At 54.5% G+C, this 25,432-nt stretch overlaps 2 protein-coding genes across 4 annotated transcripts; both read right to left on the reverse strand.

The window, feature by feature from the left end:
* Nucleotides 1-3,430: 3,430 nt before the first annotated feature.
* On the reverse strand, nucleotides 3,431-14,713 carry AMDHD2 (amidohydrolase domain containing 2). Of its 3 annotated transcripts, XM_066275198.1 has the most exons (11): nucleotides 14,580-14,713; nucleotides 14,317-14,453; nucleotides 14,098-14,237; nucleotides 6,243-6,297; nucleotides 5,855-6,067; nucleotides 5,679-5,767; nucleotides 5,452-5,596; nucleotides 5,271-5,378; nucleotides 5,039-5,107; nucleotides 4,005-4,106; nucleotides 3,431-3,680 (listed from the first exon to the last, which is right to left on the reverse strand). In XM_066275198.1, exons 1-11 carry the CDS (start codon nucleotides 14,660-14,662, stop codon nucleotides 3,592-3,594), a joined length of 1,230 nt encoding a protein of 409 aa, XP_066131295.1. In that variant the 5' UTR covers nucleotides 14,663-14,713; the 3' UTR covers nucleotides 3,431-3,591. The 3 variants fall into 3 exon arrangements, with proteins under 3 accessions (XP_066131295.1, XP_066131296.1, XP_066131297.1); XM_066275199.1 differs by lacking the exon at nucleotides 6,243-6,297 and having other exon boundaries at nucleotides 14,098-14,211; XM_066275200.1 differs by lacking the exon at nucleotides 3,431-3,680 and having other exon boundaries at nucleotides 5,039-5,130.
* Nucleotides 14,714-14,844: 131 nt separating this feature from the next.
* On the reverse strand, nucleotides 14,845-21,016 carry ATP6V0C (ATPase H+ transporting V0 subunit c). Its single transcript, XM_066275201.1, has 3 exons — nucleotides 20,765-21,016; nucleotides 15,738-15,921; nucleotides 14,845-15,582 (listed from the first exon to the last, which is right to left on the reverse strand). The coding sequence occupies exons 1-3, from the start codon at nucleotides 20,841-20,843 to the stop codon at nucleotides 15,378-15,380; spliced, it is 468 nt and encodes a 155-aa protein (XP_066131298.1). The 5' UTR covers nucleotides 20,844-21,016; the 3' UTR covers nucleotides 14,845-15,377.
* Nucleotides 21,017-25,432: the final 4,416 nt, after the last annotated feature.

Here is a 25,432-nt window from a genome sequence, read left to right on the forward strand (position 1 = left end):
CAAGTGCTAAAATATCTGTTGCTGAGCAATAGAGCAGTGGCTTCAGATGGGCAGAGCCATCGCCCAGTAGGGGTTTTTTCAGGTGGATCACGGTTGGGGCGCATGTGGGAGTCTGTCTCTGCCTCCCCGCCTCTCACTTAATAAAAAACAAAACAAAACACAGTATAAGGTGTTAGACCTGTGGAGCCAGACTGGCTATCAGTTCAGCAACCTTGGTACTTGAATTCTGGTTAATAAAGAATTCACAGTCAAGACTCAAACTATAATATAAAGTTTATTTAGAAAGTCACAGAGGTAGAAGTAGTAAGCTGTAGAAGAAACGGGGTCAGGAAGCAAGTTACAGAGGCAAAGGAAGGGCTCTTGGAGCTTCAGAGAGAGGCAATGAAAAGACGCCTGCATGAAGTAGGTGAGGAAAGGGCAGGGCATCCTCCATAGAACAGCACTGGGTCCTCTGCCCTGGGGGCTTTTATGTGGAAGTCTCAGGGGAGGATCCCAAGAGAATATTCATCAGCTTTCCAGGTCTTGATCTCTACTAATTGGTCAGCGCCAGGCTAGAGGGTTATTAGTCATTGCAGCTGGTCCTTATATCAGCCATGGCTTTGCCCTGCTGGGCCTTGATGTCACCTCCAGGCATTAATGCTTAAGGGAATGGTTGTGCACAGGCTTGTCACTTTGCCTGTTGCTAGGCACCTGGCACTCTCTATCCTGATGACTCTCCGCACCTAGCCTCTTGTTCCTATTCTGCTCATACCTATACGTCTACTACCAATTCATTGTGAAAGCCCTGCTGCTTGGAAGCGTGGCCACTCTCCAAAGGGTTGGTAATGTCCATTCCCCACTCGCAAACAGCCTTCTGGGGCCTGGGCCACACAAAACCTCTACTTGAATCAGCGTCCAATAGATTCATAGTGCCTCTTCCACCGTGATGTACCTGCCATCCCAATGTGGAGTCTGAGCCTTTGGAAAGGATCTCGCCAGCCCTGGGGCCCGTGTGTGGTTGGTGTGGTCAAGGCATGCCACGTGGAAGCTTCTAGGCTCCCAGACTCGGCAGTCATGTGACCATCACTCCTAACGGGAAGTTGTGATGGGGCGGCCGCCTGGCCTAAACCAGTCTCTGGGCCAGGCTCCAACCAACACTGGGCCCTCGATTTTTTTCCTCCACGCACATTAAAGCCAGGGAATGCCACGAGCGCCCAGATCACCTCCTCAGGGATCCCACCCTTGCCTCTCCATCTCAGTGCAAGTCACCGTGCTCACCAGCGAGTCAGGCACACACTTGGCATCACCTCCCCCACCCTCCAGTCCACCCCCACACAAGGGCAAGCCTGTCCTCCCTTGTCACTTGTTTCTGTCCAATGGCCACCAGCCAGCTGGCCGCTCAGGCCTCCTTGCACCCCCAACACCACACCCCCCAGCAACCTGAAGGCACACCTAAAACTGTAGCCTCAGACTCAGAAACGAAGCGGTGCCAGAGCTGGGGGAGGGGGGAAGTGGTCCGTGTTTAATGGGTGCAATTTCCGCTCGGGGTGATGAAAACGTTCTGCAGATGGTGGTGGTGATTGCACAACACTGTGAATGTTCTTAAGGCCAACAATCTGTACACTTAAAAATGGTAAAAATGGCGACTGCTAATGCTATATATTTTACCACAATTTTCTTAAAATAAAGAGACCCTCCAACCCCTACCCCTATACTTCAAGTAAAATCTGAACTCCCTCTGTAGCTGCAGGGCCCAGCTCCAGGCCCCAGCCCTGGACCACTCTGCAGCACCCAGGGCCATTAGATCTGCTCCTCCAACACACTAAGCCTGTGTGTCACTGTTTCATGGGGCAGTTCCCTTTCCCTGAAGTGCTTTCTACCCTGCCAGCACTGGTTCCTGTCATCTCCGGTGTCACCTGGCTAGCTAGTATCTCAACCAGTCCCTCTGTGACTGTCCACCCAGAGAGGCCTTGGTGACAGGTCTCAGGGAGGCTCTCAGGGCTGGCCAGGCCAGGGCAAACGCTGGCCCTGAGGCTCACCAGCCCTGGGACTCGGTGTTCCAGATGACAGACGGGATGCCCTTTGGATTCTGGGCAGGCAAACGGAGCAAGGGAGCACCTACTGGTCACAAGGATGAGGCCTGATACCAAGAGAGCGCTGACAACTGCTACTCAGCTTCTGACCTATTGGCCAGCTCATCTGCCTGCTCCTGGGGACCTCTGCCAGGGCCAAGGAAACTCAAAAGATGGGGTCCAGTAGCAGGGCACGGGGCACGAACTGCCCACCAACACCAGACAGGGTCACCCACAGCTGGACAAACGCAAGTGTACAGAACAGCTCACTGTACCCTCCCTGAAGTCAGGTCAGATGGGGTTCAGAAAAGATACCAAAGAATCGGAGCCTGGACGATCCCAAAGGCTCGTGAAGGTAGGACGAAGGCTGGGCAGGCCGGGCAGGCCAGGAAGAAGTGACCACAGTCAGCTCAGGGGCCCTTTTCTTTTTTTTTTTTCTTTCATTTTTCAGGGGCCCTTTTCAATCCTACCTCCTGCAATCAGAACCGGGCAACCTGAAGTCCTGAGGCCAGTGTGGATTTCTCTGAAGATCAGAGAGGAGAGTCGGGTGATGTGCCCAGGCCCCGCACAACTCGGGCGCACGGAGTGAGACCACAGAATACCGACACAGTACCTGGCTTCCCAAACCTCTGCAGTGCCCACCTGAGGCCCTTCCCTGCCTATCTCTCCCTCTCTGAGAGACAGAAAGGGAGAGATGAAAAGCATCAACTTATAGTTGCTTCGCTTTAGTTGCAGGGGCCTCAAGTTGAAATAGTGACGCCCTTGCTCAAGCCAGCAACCTCAGGCTCAAGCCAGAGACCTTGGGCTTCAATGGGCTCAAGCCAGTGACGTTGGGATCATGTCTACGATCCCAACCTCAAGCCAGTGACCCCGCGCTCAAGCTGGCGAGCCCGTGCTGAAGCCTGTGATCCCAAGTTGATGCTCTATCCACTGTGCAACCGCCAGTCAGGCACTGCCCACCTCTTAATTTGTCTCCATCATCAGTGTTCTCATGTTTAAATATTCCAAGATGTGCCCTTCCCCTCGGCCCCCACATGTGAACTACTGAAGCTGTCCACATTTACTGCCCCCAAGCTCCTTCCCGCCAGCTTTCCACTTTCCGGCCCCGTAGCCCGTGGCGTTCCTCTGCTGCCCTCTATTCGTTTCCTAATGACACATCTGCCTGCACATCTGCAGGCTTCAGATATTCTTCTAACAGAAAGGAGCCCTGTCATCACCTCCACTGGGCCCCAGAAAGCCTCCTTGCAAGGCTGGGCTGAGCTGGAGTCTAGCCACTCCCAACCCTAAACCCTGAAAACCCCCGTCCCAGGAGGGCCACCAGGATGACAACAGAAACAGGAAGAAGCCTGCTTTGAAGCAAAACTCTGAGACCAGGCGAGTCCCTGTGGGGTACACGGTTTATCCGAGCCAGCCACCTCCAGCGCCAAGGGCATCCACCTGGGCAGGGTTCCCGCTCATTCCCTGGAGACCAGCTCCTTGCTGGCCCAGCACTGACGGTACCCGGTTGGGGCTGATTGTCCTTCTCAGCTGCAGTCCTTGGTCACGGCCTGGCTTCCTCCGCCTGCCACACCAACTCGCCCGAGATGTAGGTGGCCCGGACATGGAGGGAGTCATCGAGCATCACAAAGTCTAGGTCAAAGGTGGGCTGTGGGAAGGAGGGAGGGGCGGGACTGCCTGGCCCCCCACCCCCAGCCCGAGGCTGATGGGGAAACCAGGGCCTGGGACACAACTTGTTTAGGAAGACCCAACACAGACTGACGGGGGCCCTGTAACCGAGACTCCTGGCATTAAGGGGTAAGGGTTAAGGGTCCCGGCAGCCCCTTGCCTGACCTGGTCTCAGGTGCCAGAAGGCCTGGCCTGATGCATAAGATCCCGCCCTTCTGCCCACCCAGTCCCTTTCCCAGGCCTACAAGAACTCGAGTTTGGCCAGGCCGCAACACACTGGACCCTGACCTGCATCAGCCCCAAAGTCCAGGGTTCCCTTGCGCTTCTCCAGTCCCAGCAGCTGGGCGGGGTGCAATGACGCCGCCTCCAGGGCCGACTCCACGCTGCAGCCTGCTCAGGAGACACAGCTGAGTGAGCATCCTCAGCCCCGGGGGCTCTGCTGGAGCTCCCCCACCGAGCCCTGGAGCTCCCAGTCCTGGGACAGGGTGGCGAGATCACATCCCGGGACTGTGCAGCAGGTGGACCAGGACCCCCAGTCCCATCCTTCCCAGCCACTCCCCATCCCAGCCCTGTGGGGGACCCTCTGGACCCGAACACTCACGAGCCCATCCTCCTCCTGGGTCCCAGGGAAAGCACCCCACAAGAAAGCTGTAACCTGGGCATCTATGAGGCCACCTGGGACTTAGTGCTCTGCCCCTTCCCCCCGACAAGAAGTCAAATAACCAAACCCAATCCTCTTCATCCCCTGCATCACCCCCCATAGCAGAACACAGCTGTCGCCTGCCTCCCAGCCTGTCTCCTTGCTGCTGTGAACAGCAACTTGAACCCTGGTGACCCTCAGCCCCCGACATGACACCCTACCCCAGGTGCTACCAAGAGCCCTATGGGGCCGGGCCAACCACAGCTTCTGCCAGACACCCCCTGCCCACTTTTCCTGAACACACGGATTCCCGCCTGACCCAGGAGCCTGGACTGCTGCTCCGGCCCCTTAACCTCCCCACAGGCCTGGGGCCAAGGCGCTGCCCTCAGGGTGAGGCAGAATCCCTCCCACCCTTCCTCTCTCGGGTACCATGGCTGTGGGGCCTGTCATTCTGGGCTCCAGTCATTTGTTCGCTCTCCCTCCTTTCACCCTGCTGTTAACTCTCTATAGGTGGGACTCTGGCCACATTACCAGTGCCCTTCCCCAGGGAACCCGACTAGACATGGCAAGGGTATGGGTGCAGGACCCTGGTGGTCCCCACTGTTCCCTCTAGCCTCTCAGCTGCAGCCTTGGCCCCCAAAAGGTGTACACACACACACACACACACACCAGTCTTGCTGACCTGTGGCCTGCAGGAAATGCCGAACGCAGACGTCCATCGGGGCTATGCTGCCGCACAGCGTCTTGGTGCCTTGAGAGCAGAGAGGGCAGGCTCTGGGGGAGGGGAGGTGGGGGCCACCAGGCACACTGGATGGGGTGTGGGTTGGCAGGGAACACCCAGGTTCTTACATCCCACCAGAAGGGCTGAGGGGGCCGTCTAATGTGGGCAGCCAGTGGGGACGAGGGTCACTCACCTGCCACATAGGCTGTTAGCCCATCTACCTCCACCTCCTGCTGCCCCAGCGTGTGACGGCCATTGCCCAAGCCCAGGGCAGGGACAGCGTCAGTGACCAACACCAGCCCTGGGGATGAGGAGGCCTCAGGACCTGTCCCACCTGGTCCTCCTACCTGCCCCCACCCTGCCTGGACACTCACCCTGGGGATGGGCCCGGTGAGCAATGCGCAGGGCAGCAGGGTTGGTGTGCATGCCATCAGAGATCATCCCATAGAAGATGTGGCGGCCCGGGGGCAGGCGGTCACTGGTCAGGAGTCCCACAATGCCCGGGTCACGATGGTGGAACTGGGCAGGGCCAGGATGGGGAAAGCTGAGCCACAGCAGGAGTGCTCATGCCTGCCCACCCAGGGGTGAGGGCCACACTCACAGGTAGCATGGCATTGAAGAGGTGGGTGATGAAGGTGGCCCCGCTCTGCACAGCTTCCTCCGCAACCTGCAGGTTAGCCACCGAGTGCCCTGCACAAGGACCCAGACTCAGATTCTGCAACCAGCCCAGGACCCCCTGGTGAGCCTGCCCCCTCAGATGGGGACATGCCCCCTCACCTAGGGACACACAGATGCCACGGGCCGTCAGTGCCTGGATCACCTCATGGCTGCGGCCCAGCTCAGGAGCCAGTGTCACGATGCGAACGTTGTCTAGGGGCCCGTAGGTGGCCAGAACATCGCGGAAGGCGTTGGCCTCAAAAGAGCGTAGGTGGGCCTCAGGGTGTGCACCCCGCTTCTCTCGGCTGATAAATGGGCCCTCCAGGTGCACCCCTGGGAAGAGGGGAGCAGATGGTTCCAGCAGGCCTCACACCCTGCAGTCCCTGCCCTAGCCCCTCTCGCCTGCCCACCCGCCCACCCCATTTGGGCATCTGGACGTGTAGGGGCTGCCAACAGGTACCAAAGGAACCTTCCAGGGTGGGGGCGGGAAGAGGGGTCAGCCACTCACCGAGGACCCCTGCCCCATGGGGACCACCACTCTTCACGGGGATCTGAGGAAGGACCTGGGGGGAACCAGCTGTTAAAGCCCTGACCCCCACGGCCCAGCACCCAGAGGTTACAGCCCAGCCCAGGGCCTGCTGGCCTTCTATCAAGTATTGGAAGATGATTGAAGGCCCCCCACCATAGTCAGGGAGAGCATGGTGCTTAGAACCAGCAGGACACAAGGTGAGGAGCACCGGGAAACGACAGGCTGCAAGATGTAAGACCGTTCTACCTGCGAGGACCAGGTGGCAAGGAGAGTCCCCAGGCAGAGGTGAGGTGAGTGGACACTGGGGGCAACTCCACCTGCCCTGGCCCTTGAGGTGACACCAGTCCAGGCAGCAGCTGAGAAACAGTGGGGTACGTGTCCCAAGGGCCTGGCCTCCCTGAGGCCCAGAGGCAGAAGGGGTACATGCAATCTAGGCTGAGTGAGGGGCCAAAGCAGGGGCTCAGGCACCAATGGTGTCGCCATGCTGTGCCTGGAACTAGACACTCGTCCGTAGCAGGTGGACACGCGATACGTTATCTTGGAAGCAGGCAGGCAGACAAGCACCCCAGCCCACATCTCCGTCCTTCAAGGTGGAGGACACAGACGGGGATAAAACAGGATACTGTGCAGTCCCTGGGGTAAGCCTGGGACAGGAGTACAGAGAGTTTTGAGAAGTTTAAGCCTCACGGGACAGAGAGGATGGGGGAAGGGCAGGCTGACTTGGGAGCCTGACAAGTAGGTACTGGGCGGATGTGGGCAGCTGTGCAGAGGGGACAGGGAGGAAACAAGGCGCCACAGCCCCCATAGGCTCAGGCCCTGGCAGCACCTGGTGCCTTAAGAAATGGGGAGACCAACAGCAGGAGCCTCAGTGAAGAGCAGCTGGACCCCTGAGTGTGCCCTGCCAAGTGCCTGGGGAAGTAAACCATACCGGTGGGCAGATGAAGAAAATGGAGCAATTAAATGAAATTTATACACACATACACACACACACACACACACACACACACATTTTTTTTTTTTTTTTGAGAGAGGGACAGACGGAGAGAGGCATCACCTCGTAGTTGTGGCACTTTAGTTGTTCATTGATTGCTTTCTCTTTTTTTTTTTCTTCATTTTTTTTTAATTTATTCATTTTTAGAGAGGAGAGAGAGAGGGTGAAAGACAGAGAGAAAGAGAGAGGAGAGAGAGACAGAGAGAGAGAAGGGGGGAGGAGCTGGAAGCATCAACTCCCATATGTGCCTTGACCAGGCAGGCCCAGGGTTTTGAACCAGCGACCTCAGTATTTCCAGGTCGACGACTGCTTTCTTTTTTTTTTTTAAATATTTTATTTATTGATTTTTTAGAGAGAGAGAAGTGAAAGAGAGAGAAGGGGGAGGAGCAGGAAGCATCAACTCCCATATGTGCCTTGACCAGGCAAGCCCAAGGTTTCAAACCGGCAACCTCAGTGTTCCAGGTTGACGCTTTATCCCACTGCGCCACCACAGGTCAGGCCAACGACTGCTTTCTAATACATGCCTTGAGAGGTGGGGGCTCAGCTGAGCCAGTGACCTCTTACACAAGCCAACAACCTTTGAGCTCAAGCCACTAACCATGGGGTCATGCCTATGAGCCCATGCTCAAGCTGGTGACCCTGTGCTCAAGTCAGCGACCTCAGGGTTTCAAACCTTGGTCCTCTGCGTCCCAGGCTGACGTTCTATCCACTGCGCCACCACCTGGTCATGTGAAGTTTGTCTTTCTTTCTTTTTTTTTATACAGGGACAGAGAGAGTGTCAAAGAAAGGGATATATAGGGACAGACAGACAAGAACAGAGAGAGATGAGAAGCATCAATCATCAGTTTTTCATTGTGACACCTTAGTTGTTCATTGATTGCTTTCTCATATATTCCTTGACTGCGGGCCTTCAGCAGACAGAATAACCCCTTGCTCGAGCCAGCAACCTTGGGTTCAAGCTGGTGAGCTTTTTGCTCAAGCCAGATGAGCCCGCGCTCAAGCTGGCAACCTCGGGGTCTCGAACCTGGGTCTTCCGCATCCCAGTCCGACGCTCTATCCACCACGCCACCGCCTGGTCAGGCTGAAGTTTTTATTTCTAATGCTCCCTGAATGTCACCAGTTAGGACTCTTCCCTCTTAGAAGAACAAGACTCATCTCTGGGGATCTGACCAGTAAGAACTCAAGAGATCTCAACCTACCGGGCGCCAGGAATCCCTCCAGGCTGGGTGCTCTTGGTGGCTGGCTAAGACCTGCTTTCAATCGGAGCAAACTACAAAGGTCTTCCAGCTTGGGAAGGCTGGTGAAAGGACACACAGAAAGATGAACAAATGACAAGACACAATGGCCGGGAAGCAGAAACCCGAGAAGAGGCAGACATGTGAGAAGAGGTCCTGCACTCACTGAAACAAGAATGGGATGTTATGGGAGTTGATGCTTCCAGCTCCTCCCCCCTTCTCTCTCTCTCTCTCTCTCTCTCTCTCTCTCTCTCTCTCTGTCTCTCCCTCTCCTCGCTAAAATGAATAAATTAAAAAAAAAAAAGAATGGGATGTTAAAAAAGAGAAACATTCTGGGGGAAAAACAAGAGCTTCCATACTGAACTGTCAAAAAGATAATAAATGGAGCCACCATAAAACAGAGCCAGAGCCACCATGCCAGGGAAGCTGCCTTGAACATCTTATACCTCACATCTTTGCAAAATAGCCTTCGGACTGGAGCTGAAGCAACATTGTGTCCCAAAGAAATGTCTATAAGGGTAACAAGAAAGTAGTCATTATAATGACCACTAGACTGAAAATTAAGAATATCGTTTAAAATCAACATCACTGCTGCCCACTCCAATAAAAGTGCCTTCTACTGATGTAATTATTCCCTTCTCCTTCTTATCAATACTCATTGCCTTTGTCTTCAAATCGGAACATTATGTGGATAGCCACCTGAATAAATGCTTTCTGAAGGCTATTCTTTGGTCTCAAATAAATCCTTGTTTCCCTCTCACTTTAAAAAGCCTTGCCTGAGGCCTGACCTGTGGTGGCGCAGTAGGATAAAGCCTCGACCTAGAACACTGAGGTCGCCGGTTGGAAACCTTGGGCTTGCCTGGTCAAGGCACATATGGGAGTTGATGCTTCCTGCTCCTCTCCCTTCTCTCTCTCTGTCTCTCCCTCTCTCTCTCTTTCCCCTCTCTCTCTAATAAAAATGAATAAATTGGCCCTGGCCGGTTGGCTCAGTGGTAGAGTTTCGGCCTGGCGTGCAGAAGTCCCGGGTTCAATTCCCGGGCAGGGCACACAGGAGAAGCGCCCATCTGCTTCTCCACCCCTCCTCCTCTCCTTCCTCAGCTGTTTAGAGCACTGACCCGAAGTGCAGAGATTGCCAGTTTGATCCTAGGTCAGGGAACATACAGGAACAGATCACCGTTCCCATCTCTCTCCCTCTTTCTCTCTCTCCCTTCATCTCTCTCTAGAACCAATAAAATAAACATAAAAAATTAAAAAGCTAAGAAAATGTCTAGAAAACAGAGTCAAAGAGGAAGAAAGGAGAGAAAACTGAGAGAAGCTGTTCAAGAGGTCCAACAGCAGAATAATAACTCCCAGAAGGAAGAGAGAAATGAAGGCGAGAAATCAAAGAAGTAATTCAAGAAAAGTAAAACATACAAATAAAACAAATAGCAAAACCCTAAACTTCCAGATTGACAAGGGCGTACCAAAGACCAGCACAGTATATAAACTCGCCCAGTCCTCAGAGCGTCAACCTGAGACTTTACCACTCAGTGGCCAAAGGAAGATCACACAAGCTTCCAGACAGAAGAAACAAGGTTACACACAAAGGATCAGGGATCAGATGGCTTCCAACTTCTCATCAGCAACTCTGGGAGTTAAAAGACAATACAGGCCCTGGCCGGTTGGCTCAGTGGTAGAGTGTCGGCCTGGCGTGCAGAAGTCCCGGGTTCAATTCCCGGCCAGGGCACACAGGAGAAGTGCCCATCTGCTTCTCCATCCCTCCCCCTCTCCTTCCTCTCTGTCTCTCTCTTCCCCTCCTGCAGCCAGGGCTCCATTGGAGCAGAGATGGCCCAGGCGCTGAGGATGGCTCCTTGGCCTCTGCCCCAGGCGCTAGAGTGGCTCTGGTCGCAGCAGAGCAACGCCCCGGAGGGGCAGAGCATCACCCCCTGGTGGGCAGAGCGTCGCCCCCTGGTGGGCGTGCCGGGTGGATCCGGTTGGGCGCATGCGGGAGTCTGTCTGACTGTCTCTCCCCGTTTCCAGCTTCAGAAAAATTAAAAAAAAAAAAAAGACAATACAGCCTAACCTGTGGTGGTGCAGTGGGTAAAGCGTCAACCTGGAACGCTGAGGTTGCTGGTTCAAAACCCTGGGCTTGCCTGGTCAAGGCACATATGGGAGTTGATGCTTCGTGCTTCCCCCCCCCTCTCTAAAATAAATAAATAAAGTTATATATATATATATATATATATATATATATATATATGAAGACAATACAACCTGGCCTGTGGTGGCGCAGTGAAAAATACATTGACCTGGCCTGACCAGGCGGTGGCGCAGTGGATAGAGCATCAGACTGGAATGCGGAGGACCCAGGTTCGAGACCCTGAGGTTGCCAGCTTGAGCACGGGCTCATCTGGTTTAAGCAAAGCTTACCAGCTTAGACCCAAGGTCACTGGCTTTAGCAAGGGGTTACTCGGTCTGCTGTAGCCCCATGGTCAAGGCACATATGAGAAAGCAATTAATGAACAACTAAGGTGTTGCAATGAAAAACTGATAATTGATGCTTCTCATCTCTCTCCGTTCCTGTCTGTCCCTATCTATCCCTCTATCTGACTCTCTCTCTGTCTCTGTAAAAAAGAAAATACATTGACCTGGAATGCTGAGGCTGCCGGTACAAAACCCTGGGTTTGGCCAGTCAAGGCACATACAACAAGCAACTACAATTGTATGCTTCCCACTCCTCACCCCTTCACCCCTTCTCTCTCTCTCCTCTCCCTAAAAAGCAATAAAATAAAATCTTAAAAAAAAAATAAAAAAAAAAGAACCCTGGCCTGACCTGTGGTGGCGCAGTGGATAAAGCCTCGACCTGGAACGCTGAGGTTGCCGGTTTGAAACCCTGGGCTTGCCTGGTCAAGGCACATATGGGAGTTGATGCTTCCTACTACTCCCCCAGAAGGGAGGGAGGGAGGGAGGGAGGGAGGGAGGGAGGGAGGGAGGGAGGGAGGGAGGGAGGGAGGAGAAGGGAAGGGAAGGGAGGAAGGAAGGAAGGAAGGAAGGAAGGAAGGAAGGAAGGAAGGAAGGAAGGCCTGACCAGGTGGTGGCGTAGTGGCTAGAGCGTCAGCATGGGACGCTGAGGACCCAGGTTCAAAACTCCAAAGTCGCCGGCTTGAGTGTAGGGTCATAGAGACATGACCCCATGGTCGCTGGCCTGAGCCCAAAGGTCACTGGCCTGAGCAAGGGGTCAGTGGCTTGACTGGAGCACCCTGGTCAAGGCACGTATGAGAAGCAATCAATGAGCAACTGAAATGAGCAACAAAGAGGTGATGCTTCTCATCTCTCTCTCTAAAATAAATAAATAAGCAAGCAAGCAAGCCACCTGTCCCCTTGACACAATCTCATACTAATCACAGGAACTATTTGGGGAGGATGGGTAGGCTGGAAGAGAGAGGGCTCAAAGGGTCAAAGCGATCCAGTCCTCATATCTCCTGATGGGAAGCAAACGTATATACTACTCTACAGTGAAAAGTCATGGCAGAAGCACCAGCATAGTTTTGAGAGATACAAGGGCAAATTCCAAAGGCTCAACTGAGTTCGAAGTGATTGTCTCTCAGTGAGAACTGGCAGTGGCAAAAGGGCTGCTACTTTTCTGAACACGCCATGTGACATGTGTAAGTTCACTAAAGGTTGAAGAAAAACAATGGGTAAGTTTCTCCAGAATAGCTTTTTTTAAAAAAAAGATTTTATTTATTGATTTTAGGGGGAGGGAGATGGAAGCATCAACTTGTAGTTGCCTCTTGTATGTGCTTTGGCTGCGCAAGCCTCGGGATTTGAACCAGTGACCGGAACGCAACATTCCAGGTCGACGCCTTATCCACTGTGCCACCACCGGTCAGGCCAGAATAGAGTTTAGAAAGGGAGAACGAGAGAGCACCTAACATAACAGAATAAAGTCTGGAGGTGAGAAGAATGAGGTGCCTGCAAGGGATGAAATCAGGGGGAAAGGGCAAAGTGTAGAGGGTGTGTAGGGCGAGGCGATGGCCTGGCTGCCACCCTGAGGAGATGCCTGATCTTGCCTCAGCTGAAATGGACCTGAAGCAGAGAACAGAGCAAGCAAACCTTCCTCCAGGAAAGGTAGCAAAGGGCAGACCTAAAGCAGAAGCAGATGGTCGCTTCTCCTGTGCACCCTGACAGGAATCGAACACAGGACATCCACATGCCGGCCTGATGCTCTACCACTGAGCCAAGCAGCCAGGGCCAATTAGTCTCACTTTAGATTTGAGAAAACTGAGGCTCAGAATGAGTAAGGAGTATTTGGAGTCTCCCTCCCAGCTGACAGTTGATAAAGTCAGGAGGCCACACCCACCTCCCATAGCTCCTCATTCTGACTCTGTGTCTAAACACCCAGGAGGGAACGCCACAGAGAACAACGCAATCAGCAGTCCTGACATGGATTCTGTACTGGAAGGAAAAAAAACTACAAAACTGGGACAAAAATGGTAGTTTAAAAGATAATTGCTAATTTCCTAAACTCAGTAACTCTATTATGCTTGCAGAATACCTATGCTTTTAAGAAACAGTTTATTAAAAAGTAAAGAGGGGCCCTGGTCGGTTGGCTCAGTGGTAGAGCGTTGGCCTGGCGTGTGGGAGTCCTGGGTTCGATTCCCTGCCAGGGCACACGGGAGAAGCACCCATCTGCTTCTCCACCCCTCCCCCTCTCCTTCCTCTCTGTCTCTCTCTTCCCCTCCTGCGGCCAGGGCTCCATTGGAGCAAAGTTGGCCTAGATGCTGGGGATGGCTCTGTGGCCTCTGCCTCAGGCACTGGAATGGCTCTGGTCACAACGGAGCGACGCCCTCTGGTGGGCATGCCGGGTGGATCCCGGTCGGGCGCATGTGGGAGTCTGTCTGACTGCCTCCCCGTTTCCAACTTCAGAAAAATACAAAAAAAAAAAAAAAAAAAGGTAAAGAGGTATGACATACTCAACCTACTCTCAAACACCTCAGGAAAAAAGAACATATATACACACAGAATGAGACCAATAAAATGTGGAAAAGAGCAAAGTGGACCACCCACATAAAATGTTAAACTTATTAATGGAAAAAGGACCCCAGACACATGAAGGGCAGGACTTGCAAGTGGGAAGTGGGAGGGTGTGGAATGTAGGCAAGAGCAGCAGAGAAAGGCGGGGTATAGTGGAGCTTCCCTCTGGAAGGTCTGTTTACCATATACTACAAGGCAGGCTGGGGAAGAAGAGCCGAGAAGCCGCAAAGGACGTGGCTGGCAGTGGGAACGTCCCCAGCGGTCTTGGTCCAGGAGCCCGTTTCTGGAGCCTAGAGGCGGCCAGAGCACAAGGTAGGAAAGGAATGCAGTAGGTGGAGGCGCTGCAGTAGCAAATATGGAGGTCTGTGGGGACAGCTGCAGAAGCAGTCAGACCCGAAATGACAGTGGGTCTAGGGAGGCAAGCAGAACAACACCTGAATTTGAGAAAGCCCAGGAAATAGGACCCCAGCACCAGGTGGAAGGAGGCCAGCAGGCAAGGTCGGACCAAAGTGCCAAGAGGCATTTGTGGAGAGAGATGAAATCTGAAAATCAATGAGCTGGCCCCCTTTGCTTAAGGCCAGAAACCTGGCCTCACCTTGTGATAAACCTCCGGAGGCGAGGTGACTAAGGTGGGACAGAAGGAGGTGACTCCGTGCGACAGGATCCTCTGGGCCACCAGGGCAACTCCCGAACCCACATTCTCCGTGGCCTGAGAAAAGTCAATGCCAAATCCACCTGTGGCCACAGAAAGAGGGGATCGCACAATACTCAGGGCTCCTCCCCCTTGTCTCCACCCTCGGGACCTAGGCCGCACCGTTGATCTGCAGGTCGATGAAGCCCGGCGCCAGTATGCAGCCCCCACAGTCCCGCTGCTCGTCGGCTACCAGCCGCTCCTCAAAGAACAGCTTCTCTGGGTCCAGAATGTGGCCCTCGCGCACCCACAGATCCTCCCTGCGGGCAGAGCAGCGGGGGCTCGGATCACCACCCCAGCCCCCCAGCCCCCCAGCCCCAACCTGCGCCCGCCCGCTGATCTCACTCCAGCAGCGCAGAGCCCCGCATCCACCAGCCCCACACCACCTGAGCAGCCTTCGGCCCCGCAGGATGCGGCAGTTGGTGAACTGGAGCACCGGGCACCGGGCGGCGTCCTTCCCGTTGCGCATCTTGTGCCGCGTGAGCCGGAAGCCTCGCAGCCGAATCCTGGCCGGGAGCGCGGCCCAGCCCACATGACTCAGAGGACTAAGGCGCACCACGTGACCTGGATGTCCACGTGACCACACAGACGCGGAGCTCGCAATAACACTGCCACCTCGCAGCCCGCCCCACACAATCGCTGCACACAGAATTCCAGTCACATCCGAGAATTTTATTGGAGACGTTTCCGGGCCTGGCAGACCCGGCTCACAGCCCCGCAACGAGGGCTGGAGGTTGGTGGTTCCATCCAAAAAGTCTCAGGGCACACGGCAACCCCACAAAGCGACACTCTTATAATAAAGATTACTATAGTTGGGAGACGGAGGGCTGCTCCACAGACGTGCGAACAGGTCAAATCTTTATAAATAAACATCCAGTGAAAATGACAACTCGAATTCATCCTTATACACAGAGCACTCTACGGCAGGTAAATGGGAGGGGGTGGCCAGAAGCCAGCATCCTCACTGGTCAGGGGACCTGGATGGGTGATGAGTGGGCCCAGATGTCCACGGCACGGGGCGGGCAGGGGCAACAGACGATGGGCACTAGGACACTGCGCATTTACAAGACCAACTACTGGGGGGAGGGGCAGCTGCCCCGTGCGTGTGTGTCAGGCTGTTCATTCTGGAATGAGGAGGGGTGGTCTTTATATCATATTCTGTGGCTGGTGGGCTTGGAAAGGGGTTACTTTGTGGAGAGGATTAGGGCCACGATGAGCCCGTAGAGGCCCAGCACCTCTGCGAAGATGAGGATCAGGATCATGCCCACGAATAGTCGGGGCTGCTGGGCAGTGCCTCGCACACCGGCGTCCCCCACAATGCCAATAGCAAAGCCGGCTGCCAGCCCACTCAGGCCCACACTCAGGCCCGCGCCCAGCTGAAGGAAACTCCTAAGGGAGAGAGGACACAGGATAGACATTAGCTGCTCACCAAGGAAGATGGTGGGCATGGGCCACCAGTCCAATACCCACTCCCCATCCCTCCAGGCCTGTGCAGGGGCCCGAGCCCAGGCAGGGGGATGTAGTGAAAAGAACCCAGCACTCACCTGTAGAGTGACATGGTTTCAGTCATGGAGTTGGCGATAAGGACTGCCACCACCAGGCCATAGATGGCAATGATGCCAGCCATGACCACTGGGATGATGGACTTCATGATCAGCTCTGGCCGCATGACAGACATGGCTGCAATGCCTGTGCCACTCTTGGCTGTACCATAGGCAGCACCCAGGGCTGTTGGGGATGGGGGAGATAAAGGTGAGCCCTCAGCATCTGGGGCCAGGACTTTGGGGGAAGCCCTAACACAGTCGAGGGCTACCCCAAGTTACCACAGGCAAGGGGGAGATGGAGGTGGCCCTTAGGGGCAATGATCATAGCTGAACACTCAAGGAACCCAGGGAACTCCTCCTTTCTTTCTTCTACCAGAGGCCCTTGGGGCTGTGTGGCCTGTCTGGGCTCCTGCTCCGCTAGGAACTCCCACTCATGCTCACCAGTGCTTCCCAAGTCTTCTATACAGACCCCATACTCCCAAGGGGCTTCGGTTCAGCTGCCCCAACCTAAAAGGTGGAGCTCTAACACACTGCAAGCAGTCACACAAAGGAACAGGCAGCTGGGTCCCTGATGCCTTGCTGGAGATTCTAGACACTTTGTGTACCACCTAGAGTTCCAGACACTCAGGTCAGAAACAGCCTGGAAAAGCATGAAATGATTGTATGTTGGCAGTCCAGATGGCCCGGAGGCAACATGCTGGTAGAGCCAGATCGCACACAGGGCTCTTCTACTGATGACACTAGTCGAGGGAAGCAGCCTGACAAGTCCTGTCCTCCCAGGCCAGAGCTTCCCCGACTCCCTGCCACTCCCAGCCCTGGGACACAGAGCCGGGAGGGCTGTCCTGTCGATGGCACGAACACACCCTCAGCAACACAGCAGGCCTAGACCCTCAAGTTCGAAGAGAATTCTCTAAAAATAACCAAAGAAAAGGTGAGCCAAGAAGACAGGGCACAGGAAAACGGGGCTGGGGAGCCATCCTCCAGCCCAATTGTGAGGCCTCGGCAGACCTCCCAAAAACCTAACTTCTGCCCAAGGCCCCAGTATCAGAGATGGGAGTGTTCTAGAGTGCCTGTCTCCTAAGCTGCCCTTCCCCCTCTTCCTAGCGTATGCTGCCTTCCTGAAAGTTCCCCTCTCCTGGCTTCTGGCTTCGAAGTCTAGAGTAACTTTTGCACCGATCAGAGGATTAGAGAGCTACAGGGGGTAAGGCAGCTCTTCCAACTCCCATCACCTGATCTCCAGGGTTCCACTGGGTTTCTTGAGCAAAGGACAACATGGGTCAGTGAGCGGGAGGGCACACAACAATTCTGCACATTCCCCTACACATTTTATTCACCTGCTTTGGCCACAAGGTGTCTCTATTCTGCTCATGGCCAAGCAGGATATAAGTTCAGAGGGTCGTTGCCTTTCCAGGTCTCTAACCATGGTGAGAGACAGGTGTGGCACCTCCTAGCAGTGCCATGTTCGAGGAGAATGGGGAGGAGGGTGGTGGTAGGATCTGGGGAAGGGCTTCATAGAGGTGACATCTGAGCCGATGACCAGTAAGATTCCAAACAGCATGAAAGGAGAGGCTAACCAAGATCACACTGGATAGGGAGCGAATGGAGGAAGGAGGCAAGGGTGGGGGCAGAGGGGCCTGCACAGCCTTTCCCCTACAGGCCCAGAGGCATCTCAACACTGCCTTGCCTAGACATTCAGGGGCTTCAGCCTGGAGCTCAGTCAGGCCTTGTCTTCACAAAGGCTTTCCTGGAACTCTCCTGGCTGCAGTGCATTCTTTGGGCTCCTATTGCAGGCCCAACCTGTCAGGCTGTGCCACATATGTGCAAGGGAACAGTGGCATCGCTCATTATTCTAAGGAAGGGCACAGGGTGGGAGAGCGTTTAGAGACTTGGCATTGTAGGCAGTGGACCCCTGCGAGAGGCAGGACATGAGCTGGGCACTTCTCTGAGAGGGCAGCAGGGAGATCGTGTAGCTGGGGTTGGGGAGGCAACAAGAGGAACAAGGGGAAAAACAGGGATGACCACCAGGAGAGAAAAGCAGTATGGCTGGGCGGCAGCAGGTGTCAGAAAGCTCTGAAGGCCAAGCCTGATGTGGGCTACAGGCCCAATGGGAGACAGGAAGAGTACAATCAGCTGGCAGTTCCAGGAACACAGCACCATATCCTGGGAGTGCACCAGCAGGGAGGAAGTCACAGAAGATACGGAAAAGGAACAACTGACAGCTTCGGGGAAGGTATGATGAAGAAAGAATCGACAAGAGGACTTTTGCCACAAGTTAAGAAAAAAGGGGAAGAGGCCCTGGATGGTTGGCTCAGTGGATAGAGAGATTGAGCGTCAGTCCAGTGTGCAGACATACTGGGTTCGATCTCCAGTCAGGGCACACATGAGAAGCAACCATATCTGCTTCTCTTCTCTCCTTTCTCCCCTCTCACAACCAGTGGCTCGACTGGTTCAAGCATCAGTCCCAGGTGCTGAGGATAGCTCAGTTGGTTTGAGCATCAGCCCTAGATGGGGGGTTCCTGGGTGGATTCCAGCTGAGGCGCATGCAGAAGGCTATCTATCTCCCCTCCTCTCACTTAAAAAGAAAAAAAAGAGAAGCTAAAGTGGGAGATGGGGATCAGGGATGCCTGAGGGTGAGTGGGCCTTGTTTAGTTGTAAGATCAATCAGTGCTCTGGCAAGGTAGCTCAGTTGGTTGTAGTGTTATCCTGGTACACCAGGGTTGCAAGTTCAATTCCTGGTCAGGGCATGTACAGGAGACAACCAATGAATGCATGGATAAGTGGAACAACATCTTGCTTTCTCTCTTTCTCTAAAATCAGTAAGTAAATTAAAACAACCACAAAAGGCCCTGGCCAGTTGGCTCAGTGGTAGAGCGTCGACCTGGCGTGCAGGAGTCCCGGGTTCGATTCCCAGCCAGTGCACACAGGAGAGGCGCCCATCTGCTTCTCCACCCCTCCCCCTCTCCTTCCTCTCTGTCTCTCTCTTCTCCTCCCGCAGCCAAGGCTCCATTGGAACAAAGTTGGCCCGGGCGCTGAGGATGGCTCTGTGGCCTCTGCCTCAGGTGCTGGAATGGCTTGGGAGAAATGAAATAAGTCAACCACATTAAGTACTATGTAGGGAAGGGAGCAGGAGTGAAGCTGCTTTCAGACCAACAGGAATGAGTGGCCTCAATCCTCAGAAGCCTGGGGCAAGCAAAAAAAGCCCTGGACCAGTGCTATCCCATTGTCATTTACTTTTGGAGACCCGCTGGTCAGGCTCCATCTGAAAGTTCCAAGCAAGGTGTAGAAGGACCTCATAACGAGAGGGAGGACAGGAACTGGGTACACATCAAGGGCTCAGGAGGCAAACTCAGCTTCAGGAGCAAGCAGTAACAGCTGGAATCCCATGTGGGCAGGCACTGTTTTGTTTACAGATGTCTTCCTGTGCTTGGCACATAGTAGGAGCTCAATCAAGACTTGTTGAATGAATGAGTAACAGCTGCAAGCAGCATCCTACAGGTGGTCAGGCAAAACAGAATCCCTGAGGCAACACAGAGAAGTCTAGGGTAAGTGGGCATAGGAGCCTGCTAAGAGGCCCTGGAAAGCCGTCAGCCCCTGAAGATGTGGAAAGAGCAGGCATTAGCTGGGAGGGAAGGGGAAGTCCAGACCACTTCTCCCACCACAAATGACCTCTGACTTGCACATGATGGGAAGGGCAGGGCTCACTCAGCAGCTCGTGACTGGCAGGCAGGCTGAGGGAAGAGAAGGTCCCCAGGAGAGCAGAGCCCCCAAGTCCCCACCTAACAAGTGTTTACAGTCAGCAGAGGCTGTTTGGAGTTCAAACCCTCCACATACCTGCATAGGGAGCCTCCCAATCCACCAGGTAGGGTGGGGCAGGGTGTGGTCATCAAAGCCAAAAACCAGCCCCAGACCAGGCCAGACCAGACCAGTCCATGGGGGCTGCATCTTGCCAGGACTCACCTCTCTGGGTTGCACATTCCTGAGACTGGCCAAATGTCCTTCTCCCGGGCAGGGCAATTTTCACTTAAGTTCGACATCCCAGGATGGTCAAGACCCAATTTCAAAAGCCAATGCCATAAAGAACCCCTTTCCCCATGCCTAGGGCAGCCCTCCCAATACTAGGCCTCAGAGAAGGGAAGGAAGGTTATTCATTCATTCATTTTCATTCATTGGAGCCAGAACTAGAAAACTCTTAAGGACAAAGACCCAATCTCCCCAGCGCTGAGGTTCTGTGAGACCCTCTCACCCACCCCGAAGCAGATTCTCTGCACGCATCCACACAACACAGCGCCGATGCTGGCAAGACTCCCTTGGTCCTTGGCCTGTCTGATGCCCCCCTCGATTTTAGATACTCCAACCCCTGGATCCCTGCCGGCTCTCAGGACCAACTCCTCAGCCCAGTTTTCCCAACCAACCCACACAAGGCTATTGGGAAACAGTGACAAGCCCTAACCGGAAGCACCTATCTCTGGGTACAGACCCACCTGACCCGCGCCAGGGGGAAAGTGGGGGAAGGGCAAGGGCTGTGAACCTCAGCAGGGAGCGCCAGGGCCCGATCCCCCGCCCGCGACGCCCAAGGACAGGGCCAGCCCCGCATCGGGGGAGCTTTCCGAGGTGTGATGTCACACCTGCCCGCAGGACTGGGGGTGGGGTGGGGTGGGGTGGATCCGGAGCAGGCGCAGGCCCGCGCGCCCCCACCTCAGTCTCCTTCCCACCTCTCCCGGGGCTAAGATGGCAGCAGTGCCACCGCCCCAACGCCGCACCGACACGGACCGGGAGCAGGGAGGCCGGCCTGGGCACCCCCGGGAGACCCTCGGAATCCACACCCCGGTCCAGCCTGTTTGCCCTACACTCGACCCCCGATGGCCCCGGCAGCCTTCTGAACCCCGACCCCCAGTCACGTGAGGCCCGGGACCCCCCAGCAGCTCGGGATTACGTCATAATGACGTCACAGCCGAACCCCAGCGAGGTGTGGGCACGAGTCCTACGCGCCCCGGTGCCCCCCGCCTCCCTCCTGCCGCGGCGCTCACCGCTGAAGACCATGGCGGCCGAGGCGCCCATGACCGCGAAAAAGGAGGCGTACTCGGGGCTGTTCTTGGTCTCGGACATGTCTGCGGATGGGGAGGGAGCGAGCTCAGCGGGCCGAGGCGGGGGCGAGGACGGGCTGGACGAGGCGGGCGGGCGGGCCGGGGGAGCGAGAGCGAGGCGAGCAACCAGACCACTGCGAAGGCTCCCGGCTCGTCAGCCGCTGCGCTCTAAATACCAGCACCGCAGAACAAAATGGCCGCAGCAGCCGTGTCACATGACCCGAGCCCCGCCCCCGCGAGCCGTACCACTCTGTGCCGGCGGGGGGCGCTATGGCCCCGGTGACCGTCCCTGCTCTGTGCCGCCACCCCGCTGGCCCCGACTCTGGCGTCCCGCCCCATCTCGGCCTCCGCGGGTGCGCTGCCGGGCTTCGCGGGCCCTGGAACCCTGAGGCGTCGCGCCTGTAGGGTCCCCCAACCGGGCGGGGCGGTGGCGCGCCATATTATCATACGGGGCAGGACGTGGAGATGCCCCGCCTCCTCTGCGGCTGCGTGGCGCCAGCTGGTGTTCGGTTACTCGGTTGCTTTTCTTTGCAATTGCTGCGTGAACCATGGCGGCAGGGTTCTCACGGCCTTGCCCCCAGGGTCCCACGATCACTGTTTTCTCCAACTGGAGCGATCTGAGGGTCTGAGCAGACGGGGCCAAATCCTGCGTTCTGGGCGCCTGCCTATTCTGTCCCAGCCCACCTATGAAGTCCCTCAGTCGCCCCACCCCGACCCCTTCCACAGTCTCCTCCAGAACCCCAGTCGCCGGCCCCGAAATTAGTGACTTCCCTGGCTTCCTAGGAAAAGGAGCCCCCTCCCCGGTATCTATCTCCTCTCTTGCATCAGGGACCCAGACTTCAGTTAGGAGGGAGAGGTGTCTGCCCTTTAAGATGAAAGCGTGACTGGTTTGAAGTCCGTCAGTGTTGTGACCTGTGGAGGCTTTCCCGGATTTCCGCACGCTCTGGGGTCCCTGTCCTGCCTGTTCCCACGCAAAGCTTGCACCTGCAGTGCTGCCCTTATTTCTGGAGCAGCAAGCAATCAGTGTTTCTAGCCCAGCATGCAGCCTGGAACTGACATTGTCCTGCTGATCGGCTGTGCTGGTCGGGCACCCCAATTGGCTGCCCTAACTACCCACCAGCTCTGGTTCCCTACGCTCTTTTGTCTCTTCCCTTTCAGGAGCTCTAGGGAGTGACTGCCTCTCGGGTCGTCCTTGAGCTCCTAGCCCTGTTTCTGCCAGTAAAGAGTTTTCCCAGCTTTGGCAAGTGACTCAGTGGATAGAGTGTGGGCCCAGCGAATGGATGTCCTGGGTCAATTCCCATCACCGCACACAGGTGAAGTGACCTGCTTCTCTCCCTCTCCCTCTCCCTCTCCGCTTTCTCTTCTCCTCCTGCAGCCAGTTGCTCGATTGGTTCTAGTGTGTCCCCAAGCACTGAGGATGTCTCAGTTTTTCCCAGCATTAGCCTCAGGTGCTAAAAATAGCTCGGTACTGAGCATGGGCCCCAGATGGTTGCCTGGTAGATCCTGGTTGGGGCGCATGCAGGAATCTGCCTCACTATTTCCCCTCCTCACGCCTTAAAAAAATAAGTATAAAAATAAAGAGCTTTCCCTAAGGCTCTGGCCAGGTAGTCCAGTCTGTTAGAGCCTTGTACTGATATCCCAATGTTGTGGGTTCCACACCAGGTCAGGGCATATACAAGAATCAACCGATGAATGCATAAATAAGTGGAATAACAAATTGATATTTCTTTCTCTCTCTCTCTCTCTCTCCCCTCCCCCTTTCTCTCTAAAAAAAAAAGAAAAAAAAATTGCATAGCCCTTGCTGGATAGCTCAGTTGGTTAGAGCTTTGTCCAGATACGTAGACGTTTCAGGATTAATCCCCAGTCAGGGCACATATAGGAACAGATTGATGTTTCTGTCTGTCTGTCTGTCTCTCTCTCTCCCTTCCTCTCTCTAAAATCAAAGGATAAAAAAAATTAAAATAATGATTTTTTTTTTTTTTTGCCCAGCCATATAGCTCTGTTGGAGCATCTTCCTGGAGCACTGAAGTTGCCAGTTTGATTCCCTGGTTCGGGCACATACAGGAGGAGCTCAATGTTCCTATATCTCTCTCTTCCTTCCTCTCTCCAAACAAACAAAATATAATGAAATTTTTTTAAAGATTTTATTCAATTTTTCAGAGAGGAGAGAGAGAGAGAGAGAAGGGGGAGAAGCAGGAAGCATCAACTCCCATATGTGCCTTGACCAGGCAAGCCAGGGTTTCGAACCGGCGACCTCAGTGTTCCAGGTCGACACTTTATTCACTGCGCCACCACAGGTCAGGCCAATATAATAATTTTTTTTTTAATTTTAAAAGCTCTGGCTGGGTTACTCAATGGATAAAGCATTGACCCCATGCACCTAGGTCATGGGTTTGAACCTGGTGAGGGCACATCTGAAAAGCAACCAATGAGAGCACAACTAAATGGAACAGCAGTTGATGCTTATCTCTCTCTCATCTCTCTCACTCTCTTTTTAGAGAGAGACACTGGCAGACAGGAAGGGAGAGAGATGAGAAGCATCAACTCATGGTTGTGTCACTTTAGTTGTTAATAGATTGTTTCTCATATGTGCTTTGACCAGGGAGCTCCAGCCAACCCCCTTGCTCAAGACATCAACCTTGGGCTCAAGCCAGTGACCATGGGGTCCTGTCTATGATCCCATGCTCAAGCCAGTGACCCTGACAAGCCAGTGCTTATGCCAGATGAGCCTTCATTCAAGCAGGCGACTCTGGGGCTTCAAACATGGGACCTCAGCTTCCCAGGTCGATGCTTCTACTGTACTACCACCGGTCAGACAAATCAATAGAAAAAAATTTTTAATTCAAAAATAAGAGTTCTCGAGCCAAGATGGCGGAATGCTGAACGAGAAGCCAGTTAGTGCAGAGTTTGTGCAGAGAGAAAGAGATAGGGAACAAAGGAGAATGATTCTGGTGAGGTAGACACCTTTGATTCTAGGAAACCTGGATAAGTCAGTAGCTTTGTGAGTGCTGAATGAATGGGTTTTGGGGCCCAGTGTGTGTTTTTACTTGCCCACTGGGTGCAAGCTAGGATTAAAGCTAATGGCCCAAAAAAAAAAAAAAAAAAAAAAAAAAAAAGAGTTCTCCCTGAACATCCTGGGTGGCAGTTGTCATCCATCTTCTCCCTGGCTTGGTCCTCCCACTGGACTCTCAGCCCCACCTTCTACAACAGGAACCTTCCTCCTACACTCTTCTCTTTGGTGAGGCCCGGTCTGCCACCCTCTAAACTTGGAGCCCACAGAAGTGCCAGGTCTGTGCCGTTTCAAAAGAGAGGAGGCCAGGCCTGACCAGGCGGTGGCACAGTGGATAGAGCGTTGGACTGGGACACAGAGGACCCAGGTTTCAGCTTGAGCACAGGCTCATCTGGTTTGAGCACAGCTCACAAGCTTGAACCCAAGGTCGCTGGCTTGAGCAAGGGATCACTCGGTCTGCTCTAGTCCCCCCGGGTCAAGGCACACATGAGAAAGCAATCAGTGAACAACTAAGATGCCACAATGAAGAATTGATGCTTCTCATCTCTCTCCTATCTGTCCCTCTCTCTGTCTCTGTCAGAGAGGAGGCCACCATATGGCTAGAGCTCTTGCCACCTCCTCTGCCACCCCTTTTCTTGTCTTAGACTTGACTCACTGTTTCCACCTCACCTGCCCTCCATTCCTCCCCAGCCCCTTGCTTCTGTTAAGATCACAGATGACTGCCGTTTCTCTCAGCTGAGGGACATTTTCAGGCTGAGGGGTCTCTCGGTTACTGTGGCCTGCTGCCTACCCCTCCCTTTTCTTTCCAGCTCATCTCCTACAGCCCAGGCGCCTTTATCCCTTCCTAGAGTGACAGGAAGGAGCAAGGACAGGTCCAGGTTCTACGCTGATTCCCAGGGCTCTTTCCTCCTTGACCCACCACACCTGGGTGATCATGTCTTTTGTCTGCACCTTTCCAGCCCTGCCCTAGGCCCCACCCCTGGAATTCCATACACTTAGGGTCCAGGGCCCGAGGAGCCTAGGCCAGAAAGCTGGTGTTGGCTGGGGCGCCAGGGAGGCGGTGTGCAGGGGAAGAATTCAGACCAGGGAGAGGAGGGGAAGCACAGTCCACAACAGTCAGAAGCACAGCGGTGGGCAAAGTGCACAGAAGAACCCCAGTACAGCTGAAATCCTAAGACTGGAAAGTCAGGAGACAGTTCCCTCACTGGGCTCAGGGGCTGGTCAGCTTCACTCCTGGTCCTTTCATCTTCTACCCAAGCTGTGATGAGACATCACATTGGGTTACTCCCCACTCTCATCACCACCAGCTTCCGCTCCGTTATTTCCATTTTGGGCAAGAGGCAGAACCATCCACCCAGCTGCTCACACCAGCAGCCATCGAGTCATGCACTGCTCATTCTTCGTTACTCACCAAAGCCTGAACTTCCTGTTTCCGTCGTTCAGCTCTGACCCCATCGGGTGCCCATTGCCCCTTGGGTGGGCCTTCATTTCTGGCCTGGGTCTTTCCACAGCCTCTACTGATCTGTTTGCTCAGTCCTACTTCCCCTTCCAAACCATTCTTCACCTTAAAGACACAGGATCTTTCTTTTTCTTTTTTTGTG

Source organism: Saccopteryx bilineata, chromosome 4, assembly GCF_036850765.1.
Source record: "Saccopteryx bilineata isolate mSacBil1 chromosome 4, mSacBil1_pri_phased_curated, whole genome shotgun sequence".
Classification (NCBI taxonomy): domain Eukaryota; kingdom Metazoa; phylum Chordata; class Mammalia; order Chiroptera; family Emballonuridae; genus Saccopteryx; species Saccopteryx bilineata.

Excerpts from the sequence above, each read along its gene's own strand:
- AMDHD2 (XM_066275198.1), bottom strand. The coding sequence starts at position 14,662 with ATGCGCAACGGGAAGGACGCCGCCCGGTGCCCGGTGCTCCAGTTCACC. Across the intron at positions 5,768-5,854 it reads TGGCATCTGTGTGTCCCTAG|GGCACTCGGTGGCTAACCTG; the intron begins GTGAGGGGGCAT and ends GTCCTTGTGCAG. Across the intron at positions 3,681-4,004 it reads GGACTTTGGGGCTGATGCAG|ACTTTGTGATGCTCGATGAC; the intron begins GTCAGGGTCCAG and ends CCTTTGACCTAG.
- ATP6V0C (XM_066275201.1), bottom strand. The coding sequence starts at position 20,843 with ATGTCCGAGACCAAGAACAGCCCCGAGTACGCCTCCTTTTTCGCGGTC. Across the intron at positions 15,922-20,764 it reads GGCCGCCATGGTCTTCAGCG|CCCTGGGTGCTGCCTATGGT; the intron begins GTGAGCGCCGCG and ends CATCCCCAACAG. Across the intron at positions 15,583-15,737 it reads GAAACCATGTCACTCTACAG|GAGTTTCCTTCAGCTGGGCG; the intron begins GTGAGTGCTGGG and ends TCTCTCCCTTAG.